The following is a 20,079-nucleotide window of genomic DNA, read 5'->3' as shown; positions in this document are numbered from 1 at the left end:
TTGGAATAGACGGCAGCGGGTTTGGTTTTGGTTTATTGCTTATGGAGCACTGAGTTTTGGTTTAGGTGATAGAAAAATCACATTGATGAGGGTAGGGTGGCACAGCCAGTTATTGTAATTGCTGTCAGTAAGTTGTACACTTGTAAAAGTTGAATTGACAAAAGTTATGTGATACAGTGACAGCAGTAGCAACAAAAAGAGCAGCTGCTAATGCTGCTTATGTACAACTAAACACCTCATGGGATTTGGTGTCTTGGTTTGGAGGTCTAGAGTGATAGTTTTATGGGACAACCCAGTTAATTGGTCTAATACCGTGTTTATTGCTTCTATTCTGCCTCCTAGTTTGTTGCATAGTGCCTGGGGCCTTAAAAGCTTGCAAGTGTCCATCCAAGTCATGACAGTTGGTCTCTATCTGCCTGGAGCAACAGAGGAAGGGAGTCAGGACTAGGAGAAGGATATGGAATGTGTGGCTGATTGCCTTCATGAACAACTGCCTGCTTTGCCATGAGACCAGAAGAACTAGATGGTGCCCATCTGCCATTCCTGAACATTTTGATCAAAGATACTTTAGAAGAATTGTGATCAAGAGGGGGAAAATGCAGAACAGAGTTTAAAATTTTCACGAACTCCAGAATTTCTGGAATCATGGGGGCTAGATGAACCCCTGAAACTATTGCCCAGAGATAATCTTTAAATCTTAAACCAAAATATTCACTGAAGTCTTCTTAAAACCAAACAATAGTATAGCTTAACTAGTAAAGAATGCCCGTCTTGAGTGTTGTGCTCTTTTAAGAGCTGTCTATATGGGATCAAATTGACAACAGCAACATGAGGGATTAGATAGGAAACTTAGAGGGCAGAAAGTTTATGTTAATGGAGGAGGAACAAATTTAGAAAAGCAGGGTGAGAATGGTTGCACAACTTGAAGTGTGTAATCTGTGCCACTGAATGGTGCATGTAGAAATTGTTGAATTGGTGTATGTTCTGCTGTGTATATTCTCAACAACAACAAGAAATTACTTAAAAAAGAGAAAAAAATGAGTAAGGTAGTACAGTGACTAGAAAAACATGTTATACAGGACACAACAGGAATGCAAACAGGAATATCCAAACTGAGAGAGACTGCTGGACTAACGTTTGGTTCCTTTAACAAAAGGATTGCAAGGAGAAAAAGAGACGGGGAGCCTATAGACTAAAAGAGAGTTAAGACATAACAGCAGCCGGTTGTCGGATATGGGCTTTTTCTGGATGCTGATTCAAACATATTTGTAAGGCAACGTTGGCAATATAAGGGGAAGAAAATAAGCAACAACTAGGTATTTGTTGAGATTAAGAAATTGATTCTCACGTTTTAAAAGATGGAATAATGGTACTACGGTTGTGTTAAAAGAAAAAGTCCTTATCTCTGAGATACATCCTGAAATATTTACAACGAAATATATAATATCCAGGATTTACTTCAGACTAACCCAGCGGTGAGGGTGTAGATAAAATAAGTTGAATTTTGCTTAAAATTTGAGTCATTGTTAAAATGGAAAAATATAGGTACTGGTGGAACCGATTAATTTTTTTCTCAGTAAATTAATTTTGTTCCTGTGTGTTGTCCAGTTGATTCTGACTCACAGTGACCCCATGTGACAGAACAGAGCTGCCCCATAGGGTTTCCTAGGCTGTAATTTTTTTTAATGTTTCTAAGAGCAGATCACCAACCAGGTCTTTTCTCCCATGGAGCCCCTGGGTGGGTTCAGACCGCTGACTTTTTTGTTAGCAGCCAAGCGCTTAACCATTGTGCCACCAGGGCTCCAGACATGCATTCAGTTATTTATTAATGCTAGCATCTGGGAATAAAGTGGTGAATAAGACAGAGTCTCTGCTCTCAGCAAGCTTACTTTCTAGAACCTGGAGGGATTTACAGAGGAGATAATAAACAAATGAAGTAAACAAACATGAACTCATTAATGGGTGATATGTACAATGCAATGCTGAAAATAAAACATTGTGATGTGACAGTCAGTGGTGGGAGGGCCATCAGGGAAGATCATATTGAGGACCTGCCACTCATCCTCAGAGTGGAAGATGCTCAGTACATACTTGCTGAATTCAAGCTGACATCTTGAATGTCAGGAAGGAGCCAGCCAGGTGAAGATCGGGTCAGATTCAGGTAGGGGAACAGCTAATGCAAATGCCCCATGGTAGGAATGAAGTTGGCATGCTGGAGGGGCAGAAAAAAGGTTCACTGTGGGTGGTGTTATAAGGAAGTTGGTGACAGGGTGGGGCCTACCAGGCTAACAGCAACAGGGGTTCCGGAAAGCACAGTGACATGCTACTGTCAAAAGGTAGTTTTTATTACCTTGTATTGAATTTGGAAAGAATGCCCTGCATTTATATCCATTTTTTTAAGTCAGGCTATCACTTATTAATATGGTATCTTTCGGTGGGGGAAGCCCCCAGAGACGGTGATTCAGTATCTGAATTTTAGTTGGAACTAGGTGGAAGAACGTGTAACGCAGACACTTGGATTTGTTGCTCTCCCCGTTTCAGTGCCATTTTTGTGACAAGGCTTTTATGAACCAAGCTTTTCTACAAAGTCATATTCAGCGCCGCCATCCCGAAGATTCTCACCTTGGTAAGTGATGAACTCTATTTCAAAGAAGTGTCTTTTTCACTGATACCTTTTTCTTTTTAAAGTGAAACACGGTCCAGTGCATTTCTCAGACCTTCTTAAAGAGAGTGGCATGCTGCTTGTTCATTCATCAACGAAATGGGGGAGCCGTACTTTGGGCAAGGGGCACAGCAGCAAACAACTGACTGAGCCCTGTTCTCTGGAACCTTACATTCTAGTGGGAAGGATGGAGGAGGCCCACTTAAACAATTAAATGAATAATTCTTCCCAACTTGTGGCCAATGCAGTGAAGGAGGGGAATGGGATGGAGAGGGACTCCAGGTGGTCAGCCAAGGCCTCTCTGAGAACATGATATTTGATTAGAGACCTGAGTGATTAGGTGGTCCCAAACCTGTTGCTGAAGAGTCAATTTCAACTGTATGAGTAGAACTCCCCATAGGGTTTCCAAGGAAGGGCTGGTGGATTCCAACTGCCGACCTTTTGGTTAGCAGCTGAGCTCTTAACCACTGTGCCACCAGGGCTTCAGGCAGTTCCAGACTTGTGAAAATGTGGGAAAGAATATCCCAGCCAAGGGGGACACTAATTGTAAGGACTGGGGCGGGGGGGGGGGGGCATACTTGTTGAGTATGTGAGGTTGAGGAAGAGGAAGGTTGGTGGAACAGAGTGAACCAGGTAGCTGTGTGTGGTGAGGTTGGAGAGATAGGAGCCAGATCACATGGGGCCTTATAGGCCCTGGGCAGGAATGTAGATGCTTTTGTAAGTGTAATGGGAAGCCACTGGAGTGGAGAGTAGACGGTAGGGGCCACAGTAGAAGCAGATGGGAGAGTGAGGAGGCCTTTCACAGTCGTCCAGGCAAGAGAAGATGGCAGCCTGGGCCAGGGGGAACCAGGGAAGAAGGAGAGGAGTGGCGGTGTGGAGAATATATTACAGACACAGAGCTGACAGAGATGTTGACTCAGCATGGGAGGAAGTGACGAAGCAATGAGCCTCGGTTTTTGTCCTACACATTTGGGAGAATGGAGATAATATTTACTGAGATAGGGTGGGAAGCAGCTTGAGAAGGTTGAGGGAGAAGCAGAATCCAGAGTTCGTTCAGGCCAGGTGTCAATTTGAGTCAAACATATAGTAGATATGCAAGTGGAGGTTTGAAGGCCTAGAGCTCGAGGTGGAAGGCCAGGGTGGACATCCACATTTAGAGTTGTTGGAGTAAAGCTGAGGTGGGTAAAATCACCTAGACAGCAAAGGGAACATGGCTGAGGGCCAGCCCCGAGGCTCTTTCAACACTTGGAGCTCACCGGGAGCAGAGCGGTACAGAAGAGTGAGAAATAGCCATTCGCTAGGGAAACCCACAGTGTGTTGACATGGAAACCAAGGGAAAAAACCGTGTTTCGAGAGTGAGGCAGTGGTCAGTTGTATGTCAGATGTTCCTGAGGCACAGAATAAGATGAAGACCAGCAGTTGACCTTTGGGTTTGTCAAGATAGTTGTTGGTGGCCCTAACTCTAGCAGCTTCCGTGGGTTAATGGGGACAAAAGCCCAATTAGAATGAACTGAAAATCTAGTGAGAAAGTGGTCGTATCAAACACAGACATTTATTTCTGTAACTTTGGTTGGGAAGGGCAGCAGAGACACAAGGCACTATCTGAGGGAGATATGGGACCAAGTGACATTGTTTGCTTTGTTTTATGTGGGAGATATTAAAGACACATTGATGTACTGATGGGAATTAACTAGAAGACAGAAGGGGAAATTGAAGAAGCGAGAGAGGAAGGGGTTTCTGTGGCTTGCTAGGGAACCAGATTTCCTACTACTGAAATGTTTTCAAAATCAAGGTTTGTATTTCTGTGAGCAGATCAACGCTTTCTTCAGATTGCCTAGTAATCCACAGAAGTTCTAATTATGATCTTGATTGTTAAGTCTCTAGACGTGTGTACTTCTTGCTTGTTTCCCAATGCCTGCCTTCCCCTCTGTTTTGGGCCAGTCTGTTTCCATTTCTATTTCAGGTAAATAGACTTATTTAGAAAAGCTCTGTATAAACCGTCTAAAATTCTGCTTTTAAGCCATGGACCACTGACACAATTTAGGAATATACTGGATACTTAGAAAGATGAAATATTTTAATTAACCTAACATTCTTCAGTGTGAAACTGACCTTCTTTCTCTTCTGTTTCAGTATCTTGTTCTATCTCATACTCGTTTCAGAGAATATTTCAGTCTCTGAAATGAGTATTATTTCTTCAGGTCATCTTTGAGATTCTGACTTTCTACTTTGGTTTCCATACCTCTCATGTCTGCACTCACAGACACATGTATATCCATTCAGTCATGTGTACATCTGCATGTAAGTACATGTACATAAGTATTTTTCTCTTCACTTGTTGCTTCCTTTTACAACTTCTCAGAACCTTGGTTGTGCCCCAGTTGACAGATTGTGGCCCGACTTAGCATTTTGAATGCTAGGCCTTTACTTGTAATAGCAGTGTTCACTGACAGGGCTCTCAGCACAGCTCGGTGGGAACCAGAAGGATACTGACCACAGAGATTTCAATATGGCGGTACGTGTGGTGGAAGGCATTGCTTCTCTTCTCTGATTGAGGCAGCCATCTCTAAGAAGAGGCCAGAGTGCCATGATTATTCGTCGTCACCATTATGGTGCCCAGAACAGGGCTCTATCACACTGACTCTGTAGGGATAGTCTGGCCTCAACACAGTGGCTGAAAGAATCCGCTAGAAATAATCCAGGGCCCAATGATAGGCAGGGCCCCAAATAAACATTACAGAGTAAAAATCGGCTCGTGTGGCATGAAAAAAAAGTGACTAATAGCCCAAGTCAGAGCAGTTTCCTTTCTCTTATCAATAGGACTAGACCCCATTAAGTTTTCAGATAGTGTTTCATAATAAATGGTGTTGTAACGAGATATTTCTGTTGCAACAGAGTATAAGAAAAAGGCTCAAACCGATAAGCTCCAGGGTGAGATCGACATGTTGAAGGAGCAGCTGCAGCTCACCAAGTCCCAGCTGGAGGCCGCCCAGCACGCCCACGCGGTTAGACTCACTAAGGTACAGAGCTGAATTCTCCGTCAGGTTTATTCTCTCTATTCACGGTAGTTGTGTTGTGTAAAAGGAGCCTGAGTGGTGCAAATGCTTAAGAGCTCGGCTGCCAACCAAAAGATTGGTATTTCAAACCCACTCAGTAGCTCTGGGGGAGAAAGACCTGGCAGTCTGCTCCTGTAAAGGTTACTGGCTAGAAAACCATATACGGCAGCTCTCCTCTGTCACATGGGGTCGTTTTGAGTCAAAAATCGGCTTGATGGCACCCAACAACAACAACCAAAAAAATACCCAAACTTACTGCCGTTGAGTCGATTCCTACTCCTAGTGACCCTATAGGACAGAGAACTGCCCCACAGAGTTTCCAAGAGCACCTGGGGGATTCAAGCTGCCCACTTTCTGTTTAGCAGCCATAGCTCTTAACCACTACGGCACCAGGGCTCCCAAATATCAACATGCTGTATAAAATCCCTGAAAACACTGTTAGTGAATATGAAAAAGTCCGTGCATCAGGCAACTCAACGTTCTCACTGCTAACGTCTGCCAAAGCACTGCAAGTATCGATTTTGGGGTTACAAATACATTTTAGCAAGTAGGCAAACTTGCAAATTACAGGATTCGTGACTCCTGAGGACCTACTGCATTGTGGTTAAATTGTGGCATGGACTCTAATAGACAGCGGACACTCTGGGGTTTGTGGAGCTTGACCAAATGTGACCGTCCTGCCAGTCGACTCTTTAGTGTCTTAACGAGCCAAGCACATAGCAGGAAATGCAGTTCCACTCTATTTTTGAAGGTTTAAAACGTAATAGTGCAGTTTCCGTCAGTGATGCAAAAGGATATGCTCCTATCAGAAAACTTGAACCTGAAATGCCCTGCTGACAGGGATAATGTCAAATTTGTTCTTCATTTCCAGCCCCGGCCAGCCACTCCAGATGTCCATTTCTCTGCTCCTTTGTCACTTTGATATTCTTCACGTTTATAAGTCAGCTTCTTTACATCTTAACGGAATTCCTTTCCTGGTCTTGAGATACCTCATCACTGAAGTAGCTTTCCATTTTTTTTATGTTCTCCAAATAATACATGCATTTTTTAAATTGTATTTTAAGTGAAAGTTTACAGTGCAAATTAGTTTCTCATTCAAAAATGTGTATACAGATTGTTTTGTGACATTGGTTGCAATCCCTGTAATGTGTCAGCACTCTCCCTGTGCTTTTATTATTATTATTGAAGTAATTCATATACCATAAAATCTACCTTTTTAAAGTGCACAATTCAGTGATTTTTAGTATATTCACAAGGTGTGCAACCATCACCACTATCTAATTCCAGAAGAGTTTTATCACCCCCAAAAGAAACCCTGAACCCATTAGCAGTCACCCCCCAACCCCATTCTGTTAGGATGTTTCATTACACTGGAAGTTAAGTGTGACCTGACTGAGTGATCTCAGCTCATGCTCCTGGAGCCCTACTGTGTGCCTGGCACTGCTCTGAGTGGCTCCCATGTGTTAGCTCATTTAGTCCTCATAACAACCTCAGAGGAAGGCACTGTTATTGTCCCATTGCACAGATGAGGACAAGGGGGTACGGGAGCTGCCTTGCACAAGGTCATGCAGTTGATAAATGGGGGAGCCAGGATTTGAACCCAGGCAGCCTGTGTTCTGGACCACCATTGCCTGATGTTAGTGCCTAGCAACAAGGCATAATTTTTATTGGAGTGCTAGGATCTACAGATTTTTTTAAATCTGATTCCTCAGCTGTGCCGTTTTAGGTGAGAAATCAAGTACCGATCAGCTAGCTCATGCAAATCTGAATTTGTATTTTTTGGTGGGCAGAATGGGGCCTGTTGTCGTTAGTTGTCGTGGAGCTGATTCTGACACGTGGTGAATGCGTGTGTGCAGAGTAGAACTGTGCTCCATAGTGTTTTCAACATCGTGACCTTTCAGAAGATCACCAGGCCTGTCTTCCGAGGTGCCCCTGGGTGGGTTTGAACCACCAACCTTTTGGCAAGTAGCGAAGGCTTGACCATTTTAGTCACCCAGGGGCTCCTGGAATGCGGCAACCCTACCCAAATTGATACGGTGCGAGAGGGATTCTTCTAATGCTAAATTGATGTTCTCTTTTAAAAAGTATATTTATAGTTTATGTATTATTGCCTGTCTACCCTACGAGTTCATAGAATATAGAACGTGTGAGGCCTTGAGCCTCTGTTTTGTATTTTAAGGAATACAAGGACAAAAGGATGCTAGGTGTTTCCTTGGCTTACATATAGTATTATGCACAGACCTGCCATTATGTGACGTGTTGCTGGAAACCTAACTGAAATAAGCAATACTAGCTAACACATTCAAAGTGAAGCTATGACTGCTTATTTAAGATTTTGCATGTTTGCTTCATATCATAAATTTTAAAGCCATGTGTTAAAATAATTTCAGGAATATGAAATGCAGAAATCAAAAGAAGAAGAATTTGTCAAGTTATTTGATAGATGGAAAGAAGAAGAAAAGGAAAAGCTAGTTGATGAAATGGAAAAAGTCAAGGAAATGTTTATGAAGGAGTTTAAAGAACTGACTTCTAAGAATTCGGCATTAGAATATGTAAGTATTGACCTAGACACTCTCATAGTATTACTAGAGTGCAGTATTGCTTGGAAGGTGGTATCAGAATGGCATGGTGGCTGGAGGACCCAGAAATTCCTTTATTGGCCCTTTGCCTAGGAACCCTTCCTTCCTGTGAGCACAAGGCATACAGAAGAGGGAACAAGTCAGAGAAGGCATGGTGTTGAGAGCAGAGCCTTGGCACTAAACCCCAGTGCAGCACACACTCATAGGATGCATTTGTTCGGATCATAGAGGATCCCTCTTTCGTTAACTGGTTAGGTTTAAAACCAAAAAACCAAACTGTTGTCACTGAGTTGATTCCAACTCATAGCGACCCTGCAGGACAGAGTAGAACTGCCCCGTAGGGTTTTCAAGGAACAGCTGGTGCATTCAAACTGCCAACCTTTTGGTTAGCAGCCATCGCTTTTAACCACTGTGCCATCAGGGCTCCTGGTTAGGTTTGTTGTTGTTAGGTCCCGTTGAGTCAGTTCCGATTCATGGCGACCCCGTGCACAATGGAATGAAACACTGCCCAGCCCTGTGCCATCCTCACAATTGTTGTTATGTTTGAGCCCATTGTTGCAGCCACTATATTAATCCATCTCATTGAGGGTCTTCATTTTTTTTGCTGATCCTCTACTTTACCAAGCATGATGTCCTCCTTCTCCAGGGACTGATCCCTCCTGACAACATGTCCAAAGTATGTGAGACATAGTCTCACCATCCTTGCTTCCAAAGAGCATTCTGGTTGTACTTCTTCCAAGACAGATTTGTTCGTTCTTTAGGGAGTCCGTGGTGTATTCAATACTCCTTGCCAATAAAAAAAAAAAAAAAAAAATACCACCGCTTAAATGCGTCCATTCTTCTTTGGTCTTCCTTATTCGTTGTCCAGTGTTCCCGTGCATACGAGGCAATTGAACACACCATGCGTGCCTTGGGTCAGGTGCATCTTAGTCTTCAAGGTGACGTCTTTGCCTTTTAACACTTTAAAGAGATCTGTTGCAGCTGATTTGCTTTTGATTTCTTGACTACTGCTTCCATGGGTGTTGATTGTGGATCCAAGTAAAATGAAATCCTTGACAACCTCAGTCTTTTCTCCATTTATCATGATGTTGCTTATTGGTCCAGTTGTGAGGATTTTTGTTTTCTTTATGTTGAGTGTAGTCCATACTGAAGGCTGTGGTCTTTGATCTTCACCAGTAAGTGCTTCAAGCTCTCTTCACTTTCAGCAAGTAAGGTTGTGTTATTTGCTTAACGCAGGTTGTGAATGAGTCTCCCTCCAGTCCTGATGCCCTGTTCTTCTTCATATAGTCCAGCTTCTCAGATTATTTGCTCAGCATACAGATTCAACAGGTGTGGTGAAAGGATACAACCCTGACGCACACCTTTCCTGACTTTAAACCATGCAGTATCTCTCATTCTCTTCTAACGACTGACTGCCTCTTGATCCGTGTACAGATTCCTCATGAGCACGGTTAAGTGTTGGTTAGGCTTAAAAAAAAAAAATTTGTAGCCTTAAACCATAAACGCCTCCCTGGTTTCGGAACTTACCACTGTAGTGGCTGTAAAGGCTGACCCAGAGCACCAGTGTGGGAGGAGAAGGAAGCAGACCCAGAAAACCAGAGCGAGAACCTTTGCCAGTCCCCTTCCTTACCCCAGCCTTCACTGGTGAGGGGGGCAGGGTGTCTAGAGAGAGCAGCACATGGCTAAATGAGCCCACCCTCCTGTTCATACTGGCCACACAACCCTCATCATGTGCATGAATAATAGAGACGGACCCAGCTGGACTGGGACCTCCATCTCCTGTGAAAAAGGCCAGTCATTGTCCTCCAGCTCACAGTTCACCTGAGCTCCTTGGGCAGGTTTGATCCTGAGTCATCTGTGGAGAAAAAAAACTATGGGAAGGAGGAGAGGGAAAAATCCTTGAGCACCCTCTAGGGGCCAACAAGTTTTATTAACTCAAATGGAAGAATATTCTTGAAATACTGCTAAAATCCTTCCCTAAAACTGTTTAAACTCTAGTATAGTGGTCTCAACCTGTGGACCAAGTCTGGCATGCTACCCGTTTTTGCATGGCCCATGGGCAAGAATGGTTTTTATGTTTTTAAATGGTTGAAAAAAAGAATCAAAAGAAGAATGCTTCATGACATGTGAAAATTAATTTCAGAGCCCTGGTAGCCCAGTGGTTAAGAGATTGGGTACTAATTAAAGGTTGGCAGTTTGAATCTACCAGCCGCTCTTTGGAAACTGTATGAGGCAGATCTACACTGTCCTACTGGGTCACTATGAGTCAAAATTGACTCGACAGCAACGGGTTTTGTTTTCTTTTAAGTGAATTTCAGTGTCGATCAGCCAAGTTTTGTTGGAATACAGCCATGCTCATTCATTTATGTATCATCTACAGTGCTACCATGCCACAGTGGTAAATTTGAATAGTTGCAACAAAGACAGCATTGCCCACAAAGCTGAAAGTATTTACTACCTGGCCCTTTACAGAAAAATTTGCCTGCCCTATCACCTTTATAAAGCAAACATGGTACGATGTTAACAACGTGGAGGTGAAATGGGTGGTCATTGTACTATTCTTTACACTTTTCTGTATTTTGAAATTTTCAAGTAAAAAGTTGAGGGAAAGTAACTTTGGACAGTTCATTGTCTTTTTGTAGAGCTTCCTTTAGCCAGCTTCCTATTGGCTCCAAACCCAACCAAACCCACTGCCATCGAGTCGATTCTGATTCATAGTGACCCTATAGAACAGAGTGGGCTGCCCCACAGGGTTTCCAAGGCTGTAATGTTTACAGGAGCAGACTGGCACATCTTCCTCCTGCAGAGTGGCTGGTGGGTTCAAACCACCAACCTTTCAGTTTGCAGCTGAGTGCCTAACCATTGCACCACGAGGGCTCATGGGCTCCCATTGGCACAGTTATCCCCATATCGCCTCTCCGTAGTTCCTGTTCTTCTTTATAAGCATCAGCACCTCTGGACAGTACTTTCTTTTACCACTCGTACCCCGAATATTTTCCTGAACCTCATACCTGTGACACCTTTTCAAAGTGGGGTGCTGAATTATCCACAGAGGTGGATTTTGATACTCAGCAGTTTAAGGCTGGCTTCCTAAGTCTTCCCCATCAAGGCCACACTTATTCCCTCCTCTGTAATGAGCTGCCCTGGTGGCATAGTGCTTAAGGGTTACAGCTGCTAACCAACAGGTTAGCAGTTTGAATCCACCAGGTGTTCCTTGGAAGGTCTGTGGGGCAGTTCTACTCTGTCTTATAGGGTCACTATGAGTTAGAATCCACTTGATGGCATTGGTTTTTTTTTTTTTTTAATGAGCTGCTAGTTACAGTTCTTTTGCCTGAGGCTCCATCCATGGTCCTGCCCGCTGCCCCCAGGCTAATTATGGAATAGGACTTGATTTCACAGCTTACCATTTCTAACCTTTTGATTTATATATATATATACTGAACTTTAGATGAAGGCTTACGGAGCAAACTAGTTTCTCATCAGACAGTATGCACATTGTTCTGTGACATTGGTTAACAACCCCACAACATGTCAACACTCTTCTTTTTCAACCCTGGGTTCCCCCTATTACCAGCTTTCCTGTTCCCTCCTGCCTTTAAGTCCCTGCCCCAGGGTTGGTGCACCCCTTTAGTCTTATTTTGTTCCATGGGCCTGTTCAATATTTGGCTGAAGGGTGAACCTCAGGAGTGGCCTCATTACTGAGCTGAAAGGGTGTCCAGGGGCCATACTCTCAGGTTTTCTCCAGTCTCTGTCAAGCCAGCAAGTCTGGTCTTCCTTCTTGAGTTAGAATTGCATTCTACATTTTTCTGCGGCTCTCTCTGGGACCCTTTATTGCAATCCCTGCCAGAGCAGTCGGTGGCAACCAGCCACCAGCAGAGCATCCTAGATGGCCGCTCACAGGCTTTGAAGACCGCAGACGCTACTCACCAAAGTAGAATGTAGAACATTTTCTTTATAAACTCTGTTATGCCAGTTGAGCTAGATGTTCCCTGAGACCATGGTCCCCATAGCCCCCAGCCTAGCAGTTTGGTCCCTCAGGGAGTTTGGATGAGTCTATGGAGCTACCGTGGCCTTGCCTTGTACAGGTTGTGCTGGCTTCCCCAGTGTTATGTACTGTCTTACCTTTCACCACAGTTAATGCTTATCTTTGTTAAGTGTTTTTTCCATCCGTACGCCTCCCCTCCCTCATAACCATCAAATATTGTTTCTTTTTGTATGTCAGCCTTTTCATGAGTTTTTACAGTAGTGGCTCATTCAATATTTGTCCTTTCGTGATATCCTCCAGATGCATCCATGTTATGAGATGCTTCACAGATCCATTGTTGTTCTTTATTGTTGAGTTTATTGCTGTCATTTTGTAGTGCTTTTTTTTTGTGGTGCTAACATTTTCGTTGTTCCTCTCTCTCTCCCGTGCTGAGTTCCTTTTGTTTGTGGATTTTTTTTCATTTCTTTTATTTTTGTTGAGACTTTCTGTTTTTCTTCTTTATTTTGATAGTAGGTTTGTTAACTTTCTTTGTGGTTACCTTGAAATTTACCCTTGTCTTCCTAGGTAATAGGTTCCTATTATTACTTGGTATCGCCTTGCCTTCCTCCTCATTAGAAAGTTCTATACCTATACCGTTTATTCCGTTTTAGTGTTCTGACGTTGTTGTCGTTTACAGATTAACCTCTCTGGTTCCCTGTTGCAATTGTTTTGCTTTTGGATAGTCCTTGAGAGTTATTTCCTAGGTTGGTATCTTGCTGGTACCATCTCGTGTCCTAGATTCAGGCTGTGGTCTGATGTTGTTTGTTCTCAGACTGAAGGACTCCCTTTAATAATTCTTGTAAGTTTGATTTGTCTTTTACATATTTCCTTAATTTCTGTTTATCTGGAAATATACTAATTTCTCCATCATATTTGAACAAATTTTTTGCCCAATATATTATTCTTGTTTGGCAGTTTTTTTCTTTCAGTGTTTTATATGTCATCCCATTGCCTCCTTGCCTGCATGGTTTCTGCTGAATAATCAGAGTTTAGTCTTATTGTTTCTTCTCTCTATGTGACTTTTTGTTTTTCTCGAGCTGCCAGCAGGATTTTGTCTTTGGTTTTAGCGAGTGTGATTATAATATGCCTTGGTGTTTTTCTTTTGGGGACTATCCTATATGGGGTTCATTGAGCTCCTTGGAGGGTGAGCTTTTCATCATTCATGATATTAGGGAAGTTTTCTGTCAGCAATTCTTCAATGATCTTCTCTGTGCTTTTCATTTTCTCTCCCTGTTCTAGAACTCCGATTACTTGCCAATTTTTGCTTTTGATTGTGTCCCACATAATTCTGAGTTTCATCATTTTTCTTGGCCCTTTTTCTGATTTTTCCTCAGAGTCATATCCAAGTGTTTGTCTTTAATTTCACTGTTTCTGTCTTCCATCATTTCACACCTGCTCTTCAGCCCTTCTATGACACTGTCCATGTCTCAAGTCTTATTGTTTATCTTTCGGATTTCTAATTGTTTTTGTATGATCTCTAGTTGTGAATTTATTTTGGCATTTTGTTCCAGTATTACTTTCCTGAATTGTTCCTTTTTTTTTTTGTCTGTATTTTCCATGAATTTGTCTGCCTTTGCCAAAAATTTGTCTATTTCTTCATCATTTTGTCTGCTTTTTGCTTCAACTCTTCTATTTCTCTGAATATTAGTGATTTGAATTCCCTGTCAGGTAGTTCCAGTGTCTTTTCTTCTAATGGAAAGTCATCTGGTGTTTTATTTTGAATGCCTACTGGACCCATCCTGTCCTGTTTTTTTATATGTTTTGACATTGTCTGCTGTCTTCGGGACATTCAGTAGTTATTTTCTTCACTTCTTGATTGTAGATCTGTTTGTTTCATCCTGATTTTTTGTTTTATTTGGTTATATCTGAGCAGGTGAGCTGTGCGTTCTTTGTTGTTTGCTCGTCTGTAGTCGCGATAATTTTCACCTCCTTGTCTGATAGGCAGGGCCAGTCATTCAGCTATGGTGCAGCAGGGCAGGTCCAGCTGAAGGTGAGGGGCTGGGATGGGTTGTTTATGGTACATACTAGGGCTGACAGGGTGGGCCAGGAATCAGTGCTGGGCAGGTCCCATTAAGCTGTGCCTGTGGTGCTCAGAGATGTGATGTTCAGTGCATGGTACAGGTAGGCAGGAAAGAGGGGGGAGGTTGTGATGTGTAGAGCTAATGGGATATGGGAAAGAGGAGAGAGAGGAGAGAAAAACAGGAGCCCAAAACAAAGAAGCAAACAAAGAAAGAGAAAAAAAAAATGACTAGATAAAAATTTGGAAAAGAAAAAAAGAAAAGCCCCCAGGAATCCCAGAGTCCCACTGGTGGGGCTGCTAAGACCAGGGAAGTGACTCCTTGGCTGCGAAGTATAGCCTGGTTAGAGAGGGTATAGATGTCACACAGCACCAGGTGTTCAGGACACAGGAAAAGAAGATAACTGTAGAGAGACAAGAACTGAGAAATGAAGACATACAGAAAGGGAAAAAGAGAGAGAAAAGAAAAAAAAATGCCCCCAGGGATCCCACCTATACGGCTGCTCAGATTGGGGGAGTGGCTCCTAAGTCATGCAGTGCAGCCCGGCTAGAAGGGGCTCCCAAGCTGTGAAAAGAAAACAGAACAAAGCAAAACAAGGGGAAAAAAAGCCCCAGGGATCCCACCAGTGTGGTGTTGAGGGCTGGGGAGTGGTTCCCCAGTCAAGCATGGCTTCACCGCCTTTCAAGAAGAAGCAAAGATGGCACACGGAGCTAGGTGTTCCAGAGAGTGGAGGGGGAGGTGGTAGGAGGTGCAGAAGAAACCAAAAGAGACAGAAAGAAGCAATACCAGCTCAGGGGCCCTGCCAGTGTAGGCAGGGCAAATCCGAGCAGCCTGAGGCCAAAGCAGTTGCCTCCTGGCCAAGAGACTGCGGCTGGCGGGAAGCAGAGGAGGCCAAAGAGGGGAGAGAAAGCAGGCTAGGAAAGCGTGTATCACTCGTTACTGGGTTCTGTCTCCTGCTGGGAACTTTCTGAAGCTGCTTTCCTGTGCTCCCTATCCACTGATCTCCCACATGGGTGGGGCGAGTCCAAGCGGCACATATCTTGCACTTCCCGGCCAGCTGGGCCACCACAGCCATCCAACAAGCTCGGAGGTAGAGCAGTGGGGAAAGAATGGGGGATGGGAAGGCATGTATCGCTGGTTACTGGGTGCTCTGTCTCCTGCTGGGAGTTCCACGAAGCTCCTTTCCTGGGCTCCTTGTTTGCCGATACCCGACTGGAGTCCAAGATGGCGGATCCATGCTGCATTAGCTGATGCGGCCCTTCGCACATATCTCCCCTTGCTGCCTGTCCTCTGTCAGTTTCTTATTTGGTTCGGTGCTTGGCTGAGTTTTCTATCTCTTCATTTGGTGCTTCAGGTTCCAGGAATGACATTTGTGTGTGTTTTACTTAGTTTTTTGGGTCTTTGCTGTGGCAGGATGGCATGGTGCTTCAGTCTGTGGTGCCATGTTGGATGGAAGTCCCCTTTTGATTTTTTTTAAACAGTTTTATTGAGATGTAGTTCACATACCATATAGTGCACCCATTTAAAGTGTACAAGTCAGTGTTTCTTAGTGTATTCAGAAGGTTGTGCAGCCATCAGCATGATCAATATTAGAATATTTTCACCAAATTAGGAAAAAACCCCTTAACAGTTACCAGTCGCCCCTGTTTGCCCCTAAGCTCCCTAGCCCTAGATAACTACTAATCTACTTTCTGTCTGCGTAGATTTCCCTATTCTGAGCATTTTACATGAACGGAATCATATAATCTGTGGTCTTTTGTGACTGGGTTTTTTCACTTAGCATAGTGTTTTCAAGGTTTATTCATGTTATAGCATGTACCAGTCCTTCATTCTTTTCTTATGGCTGAATAATATTTCATTGTATGGATATAGATACATACCATATTTTATTTGTCCATCACTTTTTGGCTACAGAGGTTTACTTTTTTTTTTTTTTAATTAATTAGACTTTATTTTTTAGAACTGTTCTGGATTTACAGAAAAGTTAAGCAGATAATACAGAGAATTCCCATATAACTCCCTTACCCCACACAATGTCTCCTGTTGTTACCATCTTAGAGTAGTATGGTAGATTTGTTACAATTAGTAAACAGATATTGATATGTTATTATTAGCTAAAGTTCATACTTGATTTTGATTCCTTAGTTTTTGCCTCATGTTCCAGGATCCCACCAGGATTCCATATTACGTTTAGTTGTCATGTCTCCTTAGCCTCCTTTTGTCTGTGACAGTTTCCCACACCGTCCTTGTTTTTGATGATCTTTATAATTTTGAGGACTAATGGTCAGGTGTACTGTAGGATGCCCTTGTATTGGAATTTGTGTGATGTTTTTCTCATGTTTAGACTGGGTTTATGGGCTTTCAAGAGGAAGATCATAGAGGCAGAGTGCCATTTTCATCACATTATGTCAAGGGTACAGGCTGTCAACATGATTTTTGATTATCGATGTTGACCTTGATCACCTGGCTGAGGTAGTATTTGCCACGTTTCTCCACTGTAAAGCTACTCCTTTTCCCTCCTTCCACATTGTACTCTTTTGAAGGAGGTCAGTATTTGTAGCTCACACTTAAAGAGCAGGGAGTTATGCTCCTCCACCCTTTCATTTTTAAAGTTAACGTATTGTGCTTCTGTGGTTTTCAGAGGTTTTTTTTTTTTTTTACCACCAGTAACTTTGGAAATAAAGGCACTGTGGTGGTTCAGGATTGAATCCTCACCTTCTGTGTGGGAGACCTGGGTTTGATTTCTGGCCAACCCACCTGATGCACAGCCATCACCTGTCTGTCAGTGGAGGCTTGCGTGTTACTTGCTTGCATAATGCTGAACAGGTTTCAGCAGAGCTTCGAGACTTGGACAAACTAGGAGGAGAGGCCTGATGATCTAGTTCTGAGAATCAGCCAGTGAAAACCCTTCAGACCCTGATGATGGGGATGGGCTCAGGACCAGACAGCGTTACACCTGGCATTGCCATGAGTTGGGGGCTGACTCAGTGGCAGCTAACAACAACGACAAACTGGAAATAACAAGCAAAGGATAAAATTAAACGTTGTGACCCAAGTGGATTACTGATGTGGTACCTGAACAGTGTTAGCCCCCTCACTAAATTATTTTAACCTGAGAACCAGCTGCACCCGGTTCCTCTGTTTCTTACTGCTGGTATTTGCCCATCAAATATTTGAAGGCATGTTGCCTAAGATTAGAAAGTTCAGTTTTCCTTTCATTTTTTTCCACCCTGTACACTTTGAGTTAGAAAGACCAGACAGTAGTAGGAACAGAACAAGAAACCACTGGGAAGGAGAAGTAGGAGAAGCAAAATCAGCTTTCGGTAGGATAGTCAGATTGAAGATGCGGTTACATGCTCCCTAATTTTGTTTTCTGCTTCAGTCTTACAAAAGTATAAACACTTGTATCAGTGATTTCGAATTTTATCTTATAGCAATTATCAGAAATACAGAAGTCTAATATGCAGATCAAGTCCAACATAGGCACGTTAAAAGATGCCCATGAGTTTAAAGAAGACCGTCCTCCGTGTCCCCAGGATTTCCAAAATGTGATGCAACTTCTTGATAGTCAGGTATGTAGAGGTGGGTAGTAACTGTGGTAGCTGTCTTAATTTCTCTTAGTGAAGTAATTTATAGTAAGCGTTTACAGAAAAGTGTTTTCTTTCCGTGATCATGAACGTGGCTAGTTCTTTTTGTTTGTTTCCCTAAACCCGTGAAATCTGTGATAGGTGCTCAGTAAATATTTTTTGATTGATTAATAGAAGTGGAAGGAGAGTTCTCTCCTCAAATTAACAGTTGGAAGAATTGTTTCATTGTGTTTCTAACATAATGTCTGTTTGAATTGGTTAGTGTTACTGTTGTCTTTATTTTCCTTACTTTAGATGTAGCTCTGACTGTGAAAAGGCATAAAGAGGCATGTGGAAGCACTGACTTGATTTTTAGAGCTTAAATATACAGCTACATTGGCAAACCGATGATCTTTTTACCTTTATCAAACATAATTAAAATCATTTGGAAGTCAACCCCTGGAAGAAGCACAATCTTCATCATGGCTGTTTTAATCACACTGGTTTAGTGGAACAAATTTTTTACCAGGAAACAAATGAAAGATGAAAGCTTATGAATTTTTAAAAATAGATAAGCATATGCCATCTAAAAAGGCAAGTGTGCTTTTGAAATACGGATTACTGTCACTGCGTCTTAACTTGCCTTGCTTCTCACCTTCCTCCCCCAGCTCTACCTTCTGCACTGCAGCCAGGCTGACCCTGCCAATGTCCTGCTTGAAATCCTGTAGTGATCCCCGTGGTTTACAGAATAAAGTCCAGGATCCTAACCGGCATACAAGCCCCTTCAGGATCTGGATTTTGCATCATCGCCTGCCATTCTTTGCCTTAACCTTCACCTTGATGCTCTGTTAGTGCCAGGACAGCTGGCAGTTCCCAGAACGGGACATTCTGTTTCCTGCCTTTGCTCGTGCTGCTTTCTTAGCTTGTCATGCCCCTCCCAGTTTTCGTGACCTGTCCTTTTCTTGTTTCCTTGTACTCATTTGGGATGGCACCTCTTTCAGGAAGCTATCCCTGAACCTCTGGGGTCCTCACCTACCTGGTCAGTGACTGCCCAGCAAGGTGCCTGGTACACAGTAGGGGTTCAGGAATTGTGCACTGAGCTGTGCTGCAGACAATTGCTCCTGGCAGGCTGGAAACCACAATTTGTCTCTTATGAATTGAAGGACACAGTTAGGAAAACCTAAGGTCCTACCTAAACTTCTTCTTTTGGCTTCCTGTGAGTTGTCCCACTAGTTCAGAACCCATGAACTCAGAAACCTTGGTGTTTCCAAGCCCTTACTGCATGGGTTGGCAAACTGGCACCTGTTTTTGTAAATAAAATTTTATTGGAACACAGCCACGCCCATTTGTTTACATATTGTCTATAGCTGTTCTCCCGTTACCAATAGTTGTTACCAAGACCCTATGGCTTACAAAGCTTAAAACATTTACTATCTAGCCCTTTACAGAAAATACTGGCTGACCCTTACCTTTGGAGTATAAAATTAAAACAAGTGCAAATGTGTCTAAACACTTTTAACTTTATGTATTTTTTAAAAATGCCAACTAAAACTTTACCAAATAGTTTGGTTTCATAGGTACTATAATGCGTGTCTTCTGACACCAACTCTAAAATGAATGAGTTTAGTTTTGCTGAATTCTGACTCTAACTGTAGTGTAGTTGTTCTGACCGAGAGTTAGGTCAGACCTCACACTTTAAAGGCACAGTCCTCCAGACTGCCACGTCTGACCAAGCCTTGAGACACCAGCTGCAAGTTCAGGGGTTCCCAGGACAATCATGCTTCTGACCTGCTGCCTACTCATGAGTTCGATAATTTGCTAGAATGACTCACAGAACTCAGGAAAGTGCTGTATTTATAGTTTTAATACAGCAAAAATGATACAAATCAAGAGACGCATAGGCCAAGGTGTGGGAGGGTCCCAGATTTGGAGCTTCTTTGTCCCCAAGGACATGTTGTTCTCAGTGCATTGATCCCTGTCACCAACCAGGAAGCTCACATGAGCTTTAGTGTCCAGAGCTTTCATTACATAGGCATGATCGACTGATACCATGGGGTGGGTCTTTCTGGCTTGGCCAGCCCTCACCTGGAATCATCTTATTAGCATAAACTATCAAGTGTGATCTGGAATTCTCTATGAATAACAAAGACACTGGAATCCCTAGGGAAATTCCA

The 20,079-nt window shown here is 43.0% G+C and overlaps 1 protein-coding gene across 7 annotated transcripts in view; it reads left to right on the top strand.

Annotated features, from left to right (window-relative positions):
* The window catches only part of DZIP1 (DAZ interacting zinc finger protein 1), a 78,403-nt gene that overhangs the window by 16,702 nt on the left and 41,622 nt on the right, over positions 1 to 20,079 (top strand). For all 7 annotated transcript variants that reach the window (XR_007513192.1, XM_049853437.1, XM_049853435.1 and 4 more), the window contains 4 exons: positions 2,542 to 2,626; positions 5,558 to 5,682; positions 8,109 to 8,270; positions 17,774 to 17,911. Coding sequence is in view for 6 of the 7 variants with exons in the window: in XM_049853437.1 (XP_049709394.1) it covers positions 2,542 to 2,626; positions 5,558 to 5,682; positions 8,109 to 8,270; positions 17,774 to 17,911 (510 nt within the window). In the remaining variant the exon portion in view is untranslated. The remainder of the gene's footprint in view (positions 1 to 2,541; positions 2,627 to 5,557; positions 5,683 to 8,108; positions 8,271 to 17,773; positions 17,912 to 20,079) is intronic.

This window comes from Elephas maximus, chromosome 14, assembly GCF_024166365.1.
Source record: "Elephas maximus indicus isolate mEleMax1 chromosome 14, mEleMax1 primary haplotype, whole genome shotgun sequence".
Lineage (NCBI taxonomy): Eukaryota > Metazoa > Chordata > Mammalia > Proboscidea > Elephantidae > Elephas > Elephas maximus.
This window is presented reverse-complemented; position numbering and strand designations above follow the sequence as displayed.